The sequence below is a fragment of the Nycticebus coucang genome, chromosome 10, assembly GCF_027406575.1.
Source record: "Nycticebus coucang isolate mNycCou1 chromosome 10, mNycCou1.pri, whole genome shotgun sequence".
NCBI classification, from domain to species: domain Eukaryota; kingdom Metazoa; phylum Chordata; class Mammalia; order Primates; family Lorisidae; genus Nycticebus; species Nycticebus coucang.
In genome coordinates, this window is record NC_069789.1 from 127,279,225 (window position 1) to 127,290,628 (window position 11,404).

Here is an 11,404-nt window from a genome sequence, read left to right on the forward strand (position 1 = left end):
GAAGCTCACACTGCTGGTGCACCCCACAAACCCCTCCCTCTACCATCAGCCTGTCTCTTTCCTCCATGCCCCACCCCCACTGCCTGGCCACCTCTGTGCTCCTTGCCATCCACTTTGCCGCTCACAGTCCCCCTAACCTAGACGTGAATCACACACCAAGTAGCTGAGCCTGACATTTGCTCTTTTCCTGTCCTTATCCCTGAATGTGTGAGGCACATTCCTCCCTAAGAGAGAGTGTCCCCGGGGAAACAGAGGCTCTGGGATTAGGGAGTGGGGATAGCATGGGTGACCCGGGCTCATGAGAGAGACTTCGAATCAAGTCCAAGAATCTTTATTTCATGAACAAAACTACTTCTGTAAAGAGAGACGAGGCTGAATGGGCCCCTTTTGAAGTGGCCCCAATCCAAGGCTGGTGAGAGAGGGCGGGGTTGGGCCGGGGCAAGAGTGCATCACAGGGAGGGGGGACCCCAGGTCCAGCCGGAGGAAGCGGGAGCGGGAATGATGCTGGGGGTCGGAATGGGTCACAGACCCCCTGCCCTAAACTCTTCCAGCCCATCACGACCCGGGCTCCCCTCCGCCAATGGCAGGGATGAGGCAGGAGAGACTGGCCCCAAAAGTGCGTGTCTGAAGCGGCCAATGTGTGCAAATCAGCAAGAAGGAGGGATGCGGAGCCGCTGCCCCAACCTCGCCGCCCCCTCCCCAAACAGGCAGCAGAAGCAGGGGTGGGGCAGCGGCAGTATTGCTTTACCATCATGCATGGCGGTGGGCGGGCGATGGGCAGGAGGAAGAAGGCTGGGTTGGGGTGCGAGCCAAGCCCCCTGCCCCCTCCCACCCTGGCAGCTCCCTTGGCAGGACTCTTGAGGCATGTGGAAGCTCAGGGCTGGCCAACTCCCCTCTGGGGGCAGGTGTGCCTGGGCATTCCAGTTAGGGCTGGCTCTTTCTTGAGGCAGAGCCCAGGGCCTGAAAGGGGAAAGACAGGGAATTAGGGGCTGAGCGGGCTGCAACCCTCCCCAGTGCTCCAGCCCCTGCCCACCTACCTATCTTACCAGGGCTATTCGGCCACCTGGACGCCCGTACAGTTCTCTTTGCTTTCTGAGGTTATGGCCAGGTATTCCGAGCTATGGGGGAAAGGCCAGGTGTACAGTAAGGCTATAATCAGTGTTATAATCTCCTGACCAGGAGACCAAGGAAGGTTGTGGTTTCTGCCAACAGGGCTCCTGAGCTAGAAGAGGGGCTGTGGCTGAGCCTGGGCCCCTGAGTTTGAGGAAGAAAGGGGCTAGGGCCTGACCACCCTTATCCCATGTTGACAAGTACTGCCCTCGGAGGGAGATAGGTAGATGGCATCCTGGTCCATCCCACCCCTGTCCCCCACCCTCAGCTCATGCTGTCCAGTGGCAAGTCCTCAGGGGCCCGGGGTCACCTCGCATCCTCCTGCCCAATGCCACTCACGCGTTCTCCTGCGCAGCAGCCTCTGTAGCAGCAGCGATCTTCTTGTAACAATAAATCATCTCCGCCACAAGCCATATGGTCAACACCACGATGAGCACATACATCATGATCTCAGACACAATGGACGCCATGTCTCTGTTGGCTGCAGGGACCGAGCAGGGGTGAGGTGGGAGCCAAGACCCCAGCTCAGGAGGCACGGCAGCCTGAGTGTGCTGAAGGCTTGCTGTGTGAGCTTGGGTGAGTGGCTCGACCACCCTGGGCCTAGTCCCCCAAAAGGATAATCATGCTGCTGCCCTACAGCAACCAGTTGCTGTTATTATTAATAACCAGCCTTGGATAGCCCTGGGGGTTACCCTCAACTTGCCTCCCTGTGTAACTTGAGAGCAAATTTGTATCATTCACAAGGCTGTTGTGCACAGTGCCCAAAAGCTGTAGCTCTGCAACCAGTCAAGTTCAAATTCTGCCTCTCCTACTTGTCAGCTGTGTGACCTTAGGCAATGACTCAACCTCTCTGGGCCTTCCTTTTCCCAATATAAGAAGTTGATAATCACAATACCTCCTGCATTAGAGTGTTATGAGAATTAAATAAGCTTTAAAAATCCTTAGAATAGTGCTTGACCTATAAATAGCACTTAATAAACATTCACTGTTACTAATGTTGTTATTAGTGTTGTAACGGGAGCAATGCAGCATCATGGTTAACAGCAGAAGCTCTAAGGCCAGACTGCCAGGGCTCGAATCCTGGCTCTGCCTCTTACTAGCTGTGTGACCTTAGGAAAATGAGTCCACCTCTCTGAGCCTCCAATCCCCCTGTGAAAATTAGCATGATAACACACATACCCTCTCAGGTGTCCGGGAAGAGGAAATGAGTTAACATCCGCAACATGCTTGGATGAGCACGCAGCCAGCACTTGCCTAAGTGTTGGCTATTTTCCGGAAACCCTACATCCTTTCCACAGCGCCGGCCTTTGCCACTGCCAGCTTCCTTTCATTGAGCCTAAATTTAAACTGTAAAGGGAGCGCATTCACGCAGGGGACCAGGGTCGAAAGCCACTCTGGCATCCTCAGATGGATTTCCCAGGCGTCCACCCCACATCCTGGCCCCCTCCTGGATGGCTGACAGCTCATCTTCCCCGCTGTCCTCACATGGTCTTCCTCCCCTGTGAGCAGGGCACTTTCTTTGGCTCCACCCTGTACAGATGGCACTGATGCTTTCTGGGCCAGAGTGAGGGAGGGTGTGGGGCTGGTTCCTGTCTCACCCCATCCTTGCTTCTCTGCACGAGAGAGCTGGGACAGGGTGCCATACCTCATTCATTCATTCATTCATTCTTCCTATCTTTGGTTTGTTTGTTCAACAGACATCATTAAAGCATCCCATGTACTGGGTGCCTGGTCTCAGTCAGGCTTGGTGCTAAGTTCTTTATCTGACTATCTTCCTGATGCCTTGTAAGAACCCCCAGGGCCTCAGGAACCACGCTGAGTTGGATACGTGTTGGCTAAAGCTCACTCATCGGGATTCTTGCCCCCAATTCTGGATCCCCAACGTCCGGATAGATTTAGGTAGCACAGTACCCCTGGCTCTCCCACCTGGCTTCTGACTCCATCTCCCAGGCAGATTAGAACAGTGATAGGCAAGGGTCCATTTTCCAGACCAGGACACTGAGGCTCAGAGAGGGGAAGATGCTGGGCCAGGATGCACAGCTCTGATTGGAACCAGGATTCCAGCCCAAGTGTACCTGACTGACTGCAGGATCTGAGCTCTCATCTGCTCTGGAAGGAAACCGTTCACAGCCCAGGAGAGACCCTATGTGGGGCCCAGTCTCCATCAGCTCACGTAGACATCTTGGGTAGGAAGACTGCCATTACCCCCACTTTACAAATGAGAAATGAGGAGAGCTTCTTACAGGGTTACACAGAAAGAAGGTCAGAGGCACCTTCTCCAGGGAAACCTTTGCTTTCTTCAAAAAAACCCTTACCTTCTATTATAAGAGATTCACCTGCTCTGCCCACACAAGCAGCTTCTGGATAGAGAGTCCCAGGTGCCCCTCTGCAGGCTGGATTTCTCACCAGCCTCAGACATTGCTGTACCCCAAGGAGCTTGTATGCTGCGTATATCCAAAAGAGAACTACTGTCTCCTCTCATCCCCACTGCCCGCTTCCTAGCACCTTCCACACCTCTCCCAGATCTGTGAAGTTCTCGCCACCCAGACCTAGCGCCTCCTCTTTTGTTCATTCCTTTGGGGTCATGACTGGGAGGCAATTATAGGCTGATGGGCAATGTTGAAACTGCAGTGACAGAGTAAAGGATGACAATTTCAAAAATATGGGGTGGCGGGCAATGCTAACAATACAATAACAGCGTGGGTGGCTCACACCTATAATCCTAGCACCCTGGGAGGCTGAGGCAAGTGGATTGCTTACACTCAGGACTTCAAGACCAGCCTGAGCAACAGCAAGACCTCCACCTCTACTAAAAATAGAAAAACTAGCTAGGATGGTGAGCACCAGCTGGTGGAAAGCTGAAGCAGGAGGATCACTGGAGCCTAAGAGTTTGAGGTTGCTGTGAACTATGATGCCATGGCACTCTATCCAGGGTGGCAGATTGAGACTGTTGTCTCAAAAAAAAAAAAAAAGAAACTTGTAGGTAATGAAAAGGTACTGTAAGGCAGCGCTTGTGGCTCAGTGGGTAGGGCACCAGCCCCACATACCAAGGGTGGCAGGTTCGAACCCAGCACCAGCCAAAGTGCAACAAAAAAATAAAAGGGCATTGTGGTGGGTGCCTGTAGTCCCAGCTACTCGGGAGGCTAAGGCAAGAGAATTGCCTAAGCCCAGGAGTTGGAGGTTGCTGTGAACTGTGATGTCACAGCACTCTACCGAGGGCGACAAAGTGAAACTGTCTCAAAAAAAAAAAAGAAAAAAGAAAAAGTACTGTAGTGCAATGAGTCATGTTAAAAGTAATCTAGTATCATGGGTAATAACAAATATTGTATAGTGTAACAAGGAGTACTGAAAATATTAGAATAAGATTGGTAATAAAAAGTATGATGGTATGGTGGGAAACATTAAAAATATCCCAGCATGATAGATTATGATAAAATACTCTTGTATGTTTGGCAATGCCAAGATAGTACACAGTATAATATAAAATACTATACTATAGTAGGTAATGTTAATTCTATAATAAGATGGATAAAAACATACTATAACTTGGTGGATGATGCTGGAAACACAGACTCTAGGAGGACAACATAAAAAGCTCCATATTGTGGTAAATATTGTTAAAAACACAGGCTCTGGGAGGCAGTGCAATATGGTTAAAAAAGAGGCTCTACTTACCGGAGCCCTTACCCTGCCCCTGCCCCCCAGAGAAGACAGCATCCTGAACAATGGCTGAGCAACAATATGGAAAGAACCTGGGTGGCTGAATGGGGCCCTGGGGCCTCTCTCCCTCTCACCACCTTGCCTCTGCACAGATTTGTGAGAGAGAAATAACACAGCTTTTGTTAAGCCCCAGTATTGGCGGATACCCTCGGTAGTATTGGGGAACGCCTTTGTCACAGCATCTCTGCTTTGCCTTCTCCCACACTGTGATGAGGGTGAGGCTCCACCTCCCGTGTCTGTGGATGACCTGGATGACCACCCACCCACCCAGCATCATGCTGCACACCAAGGAGTAGCTCACACACATCTTCTGACTGCATTCTGCTGCACCACTCTGACAATAAACGTAAAAATGCTAATTTTAAAAAGAAACCCACACACAGGCTCTGGCTGACAACAGAGTACAGTGAATCATGCCAAGGGTAGAAACACAGTCACCCAGGCAAGGATGAGTTCAAATCCAGTTCCCAATTGTGTGACCTTATTCATATAACCTTACCTCCCTGAGCCTCCATTTCCTCACCTGTAAAATGGGCATATAAAGAGCCCCTAGCCTAGAGGGTGTGGGAAGATTCAGTGAGGGACTCCACAGAAGGCAGGGAGGCCAGCACCTGTCTCAGGGAAAGGAAGGGTGCATGCTGCCTGTGAGAATGTGTGTGCTGTGGCCCAGAAGAGGCACTAGCCACACAGCTCTTTGTTGGCTCAAGGCCTAGGATATCTCCCAAACTCTCTCCACCAATGGGCTACAGGGCCCTGGAAAATTCCAATTTATGCTGATCAGCAGATGGTTCAGAGAAGGGGCCAAGGCAGCCCAAGCCAAAATGATGAGACCATTCAAAACCACTTTTGACCCTTGTTGCTCACAGCATGGTCCCCAGACCTGCAGCAGCGGCCTCACCTGAGAGCTTCTTAGAAATGACTCCTGGGTGATCCCCAGACCTGCTGAGTTAGACTCTGCACCTTAACAAGACTCCCTGGTAGACTCCCTGGTGGATGGAGCCCACAGTGGAGCCTGAGGAGGTCTCTGCTCTAGGGGACATGCTCCTATCTCTTGGCCCAGCATGATAGAACCACTGCCCTCACTCCATGTACGAGGCCTTCTGTGAGTCAGCCACATGCCAACAGCTTGTGTCCAGCCTTGGGCTCAACCCTCTTAACCTCCTGTGACATAAGAAAGGCTCAAACAACAAGCACCCTGAGATTTAGAGACTATTATCATTCTGTTTCCAACCGGACAAACCTTCAGCTCAGAGACAGAGACACTTGGCAGAAATAACACAGCACTGGTGACAGAGCTGGGCTCTGCACACAGAACATTTGTGGGGAGAGGTGTCCTTTGACCCCTGCATGGACCAATGGGAAACAGAGGCCAGAGCTAGAGCTGGAGCTGGGGGTGGGGGAGGTGCTGCTCCCCTTGCTGCTGCGGGCATTGGCTGGCCCAGGCACAGAGCCAGCCTGTCCCCTACCTGCCATCTGTCATCTGTCCCTCCATCTGGCTCGCTGGTGGGCAGTGGGCCGAAGGGGCTGGCCGGGCCCATCTCACCTTTGTCCACCACCTCCAGGTGGATCTTCTTGACGACGCTGGTGTTGTGCTCATAGTTCTCAAAGAAGAGCAAGCGGTAGACGTGGCACTCGTAGTCGCCTGAGTGGTTGTAGGTGACGTTGGTGATGAAGATGGACAGGTCCTGCAGGTCCTTGGTGCCCCGGCTGCCATTCCACACCACGCGGCCCTCAAAGCGCTCATCCTCCTCCAGCTGTAGCACCTCGTTCTCGTAGCGCAAGATCTTGGGGCAGTGGTGGACATGTCACTGCCTGGGCCCATGTCCCCCCCAACTAACCTCAATTCCGTTCCCCGCCCTGACACGCCCAGACACAGACGGCACACAAGTGAGCTCAGTCACCTTGACCTCAGATAAGAAGGGCCCAGGGTGCTGTAGGGTCCTGCCTGGGCCCATCCAGGGCCCAGATTGCGCCTCAGGCCTGAAAACACACACATTCACACAAAGTCCCCAGCCATCCTTCCAAATACCTCTGGGACTCCTGGGACCTCCTCTGCAGTTTCGCCCCAGCCACCTGACACACTACTCAAGGAAGCCTGATCCCCACTGCTGGCAAAGACCCCAATTCTCCAGCAGGTCATGGCACCCCTTCATGTGTGATCCAAAATACACACACATAATAGGTATAAAGGAAGTATTTTAAAAATTCTGCTTGTCCCCCATGCTGACAACCCAAGACGTTTTTGCAGGTGCCAAATAACCCCAGTGACGTTTATTTCATGCCAGCCATGTGCTGGGTGCATCAACTCAGCCTTCACACACACCTTTGGGGTCATCACCCCCCCATCTTTACAGAGGAGGAAACTGAGGCTCAGAAAGGCTCAGTGACTCGCCCAAGGTCACCAGCTGGTCAGAGATAGAACCAGAATTTGAATCTGGGTCATCAATCCTAGCACATTATTAAAAATAAACAACCCCCCCATCCCCAGCCTGAGATCCAGCCTCACTAGCCACCTCACACAGAGCCCTGTCCTCCCGTGCCCGTGCCAGGCACCCACACACCTTGACAAACTCCTCGGTGCCTTTTTGGCGGAAGGTCCACTCCGTGAAGGTCTCAGCGGTGGTCTCGCTGCGGCGTTTGCAGGAGATGCACAGAATTTTGAAGGTCATCCCATACACAGCCTCGGTTTCTGAGTCCACCTCCACACAGCCCCCCCAGGCCGAGGTCACTGCAGGGACAGCAGGCTCAGGTCAAGCAGGGGAACCCATCACCCTAGGTGCTGCTGGGCTCACTGGCTGCTGTGGGCTTTCAGGCTCCTCAAAAACCATCTGTTTCCCCTCAATAATGATTACGAATAGACAGAACTGGGTAACAAGCTGGGCCCTGCCACTGGCTGCATCACCTTGGCAAGTCACTCATATTCTCTGAGCCTCAGTTTCTCTCTGTTTTAGGTGAAAGAAATGATCATGTTGGCTTCTGGCAGTGGGTGGGCAGAGTTCTCTAAGTTAGGTAGGGCCCAGCACATGGGAGGCACCAATAAACAGGGTTGTCGGTGTTGTCAGTGACTGGTAGTCTTTGCTACCCAAGAACCCCTTCCTCAAAAGGTCACCCGCTCAAGGTATCACCTAGGCGGTGGGAATAGAATCCCAGCTGTGTTAGCAGTTCAAGGTGGTAGACTCATTCCTAGCCAGCCCCAGGACAAATGGGGAAAGGAAGGCCTGGGGAGGCGGTGGGGGGCCCTGGAATCAGGCCAGACCCTCACCCCATTCCTGTTCCCCAGGCCCACAGCCCCTGTGTGATCCCCAGCCTCCCTCACCTCACACCTTCCCCCATCAGCTCTTCCCTGCCTCAGGACCTTTTAACTCTCAGGGGACTCAACCTCTTTGGGTCTCTCCTTCGCACTCTTAACCTGCACCCTCTCCCCTGTCTCCAGCACTCTCCAGCTAATGCCCGGTGCCTGGCGCCCCAGAGCTGGGTCTTTGCCTTGTTCCCTGAATCTCTGAATCTTCAGGGCTTGTCAGTCTCCCATGCTGTCTCCTCCCGTGTCTCTGAGCGCCTGCGCCCTGGTCTCCCCCTTCCGAATCCCTCTTCGGGGTCTCTCTGAAGGTCCCACCACGTGTGTCCTCTCTCCAGGCTCAAGCTCCCTCTGTGGTCTCTCCCTCCACCTTTCCATGACTCTCCCTTTTAAAACTCCATCTCGGATTCTCTCAGTGGGTCCACCGGTCTCCATTTCTCCCTCTTCCCTTCCCACCTCTCAAGTTTCTCTCGGTCGCTCAGACTCTTGACACGCTCTCACTTTCCCTCTGCCGGTCCCCGCTTCCCACTTTACCCCCACGTCCCCACTCTCCCCGTGGAGCGCTCAGAGGTACCGAGTCCTTCCCTGTCCCTCGCTCCCTCCCTCCCGTCTCTGTCTTTCCGGCTCTCTCTGGGTCTCTGTCTCTAGCGTCCCAGCCTCCGGGCGCCGCCTTCCCCCCACCCCCCTCCCGCGGCTGTGGGTGTCACATTGCAGCCTGCGGGGCTCCGGGAGCAGCTGACTCCGCGTTTCTCGCCCCCGGCTGGTCGCCCGCAGCCTCGGGGCTGTGCCAGCCAGGCCCCCGCCCGCTCAAGCCCCCCTGCGCCTCCACCGCCCTCCCCAGCCCGGTCCCGGCGCGCACAACTTCTGAGGCCGACTTGGCAGGGCCGGGGGCTGGGCGGGGGGCCTCGCAGCCCAGAGTCCCGAGCGCGAATCCCGCCGCTCCGCCTGTGCCCCGGCGGTGTCCCCAGCGGCGCGCGCCCCTCGCGCACTCACCCAGTGCCGCGCTGACCACTAAGGCCAGCAGCGTCCCCATGGCTGAGCTGCGCACGCTGCGCCCCCCTCCCGGGCCGCCGGTATTAATAGCCGGGCGAGAGGTGGAGGGACCCGGCGGCGGTTAGAATGTCCCCGGGAGCGCGCGGGCGCAGCAGCTGCGGCTCTGGGACCGGCGAGGGGGGAGGAGGGGGGGCGCGGCCCCCCCCGCTCCGGTTACCGCCGGGGGCCCAGCCCCGGAGTCCGGCGTCCGGGCATCCCCGCCGCACCGGCGGCGGCCGCTGCTCGAGCTGCTGCGCTGGCGCGCGCGCTCGGGTGCATCCGCCAGGTACACGGACCTCGACCCGGCTGTGGCTCGGGCGCGCTCGGGCGCGGACCGCGGTCTCCTGCGCACTGCAGCGGCGGCCCGGGGAGGGAGGAGGCAGCAGAGGGAGGGGGCGGGATGAATCACCGCGGGGGGAGGGCGCGGCCGCCCAGCCTTTGCCGCAGCGGCCCGAGAGGCTCCCGCTATACCGGCCTTTCTGGGTGGCGCAGCGACCGCGGCTTCTGGGCACGGTGCGCGGGGATCCGGTGTCTTCGATCCCTCCAGATGCTGGGGACCCGCATCTTCGAAGTCTTGGAAAGGTCACCCTCAGAGCCACAAGAGGACTTAGAGGGCAGTTTCAGGGCCGGACTTAACGACTTCACATTGCCAAATTGCGGAGGTCATCCTCTCAAGTTTGAGGAGGCTTGGCTGGGACCTCCAAGTGATATCCGCCTCCAACCGCTGACATCCCCGCCAGGAGATCACTGTGCCGGGACCAGGCAGGCGTGGGAGAGGGGGCTCAGGCCAGGGCTACCAATTATACTCCAGATCCCACCCAAGCAGGTGGGGCACCCTGGGGGCCAAGCCACAGAAGCTGCTCTGGGAGTTTGGAGGTGCCGGGTTTCAGGAGGAGCGCCCCTTGGTGAACCCCCCAGCACCCCTTTATTGCTCTGACGTCACCTCCTACCCCTTTCTCCTCCCACTTCACTCCGGCTACCGAGGCCCTGTGTTCCCAACACTGGGAGCTCATTCCTGCCTCAGGGCTGCGGCCCCTGCTCTTGGGGCTGGACCACTCTTCCACCTCCTGCGGGCTGTGGCTCCAGTATCACCTTCACCAGGTCCTGTGTGTTCACTCAGGGTAAACTGCCTCCCCGGCTCCTCACTTGACCTCCTTTACTGTTTTTTTTTTTTTTCAGGGCAGAGTCACTATGCCATTGTTGTTCCTGTCTACAGCTTTCCTGTCCCTCCAACCCTGGAATGTAAGACTCCCCCGGAATGAGGACACTGTCCTGGGTAACACTGTGTCTCTAGCACGTTGACTTGTGCCTGGCACATTATAGGTACTCCACAAATGTCTGTCAAATGAAAATAAATCAATAGCAGTGCTTAGTAAGTCCTTTTGACTCACCGAATCTACTTCTACCCTCTAAACCAGCAGTTCTCAATCTGTGGGTCGCGGGAGGGACTTTCCTTTGCTCAGGGTCATGAAGCTGGCCTAAGGTGGGTCTGAATCCTGCCCAGCAATGGCGGGCAGCCTGTCCAACCAGTAGCTTCTTCCGAATGGAGAGAATGGGGTGGTGACTCTTGCCTGGGGGTCCCTGCCGGGTCCTAGCCTTTAGTTCTGGGTAGAGACCCAGAATCACCCTAGGCCAGCTCTGTTAGGCAGAAGGAACCAGGGTGTGGAGCAAGCCCAGGGCAGAGGGGTAGGGAGCCAGAGACATCAAACATATACATGGTCTGGGCCTCTGGGCCAGCACTTCTGAGATGTGAAATTCCACTGCAGAAAATAACCTTCCTGTAGTTCCAGGCCCTTCCTCTGGTGGGGGGCGGGAGGGGGGGTTAGGTGGAGGCTCACTGAGGACAAGCTTCAGCAGTGACAGGAGGCACCTCCTAACAGCCCTACAAGGTTATGTCCACTGAGCACCTTCTATGGGTTCAGTGCTGTTCCAAGCACTTTACTAATATTAACTCATTTAATTTTCCCTATAAGATGGATATGCCCATGTTACAGGTATGGGAAACTGAGGCTTATGGTGAGTAACTTGCCATGATCTCATGGCTGGAGGGTGGGAGAGGCCAGCTCTGCCTGCCCTTTGCCACTCATGATCCATCTGCCTCTACCCAACCTCTCCTTTAGTCTCCTGCCCCAAGCCATCAGTTAAGATGACTCTTATAGCCAAGTGTGTGGCATGACAAAGGTCTCCCTTCACTCATCATTCTGAACTGAGCACAGAGTCTGAAAGACACAGATCTGGGTTCAGCCT

General features: G+C 55.3%; 1 protein-coding gene across 5 annotated transcripts; it reads right to left on the reverse strand.

Moving 5' to 3' along the window:
• Positions 1-315: 315 nt before the first annotated feature.
• SCN1B (sodium voltage-gated channel beta subunit 1) lies at positions 316-9,556 on the reverse strand. Of its 5 annotated transcripts, none has more exons than XM_053605522.1 (6): positions 9,454-9,556; positions 7,392-7,558; positions 6,374-6,614; positions 1,450-1,591; positions 1,047-1,118; positions 316-960 (listed from the first exon to the last, which is right to left on the reverse strand). In XM_053605522.1, the coding sequence occupies exons 2-5, from the start codon at positions 7,497-7,499 to the stop codon at positions 1,052-1,054; spliced, it is 558 nt and encodes a 185-aa protein (XP_053461497.1). In that variant the 5' UTR covers positions 7,500-7,558; positions 9,454-9,556; the 3' UTR covers positions 316-960; positions 1,047-1,051. The 5 variants fall into 5 exon arrangements, with proteins under 5 accessions (XP_053461497.1, XP_053461494.1, XP_053461496.1 ...); XM_053605519.1 differs by having other exon boundaries at positions 9,119-9,511; XM_053605521.1 differs by having other exon boundaries at positions 1,038-1,118; positions 9,119-9,505.
• Between the last annotated feature and the right edge of the window lie 1,848 nt (positions 9,557-11,404).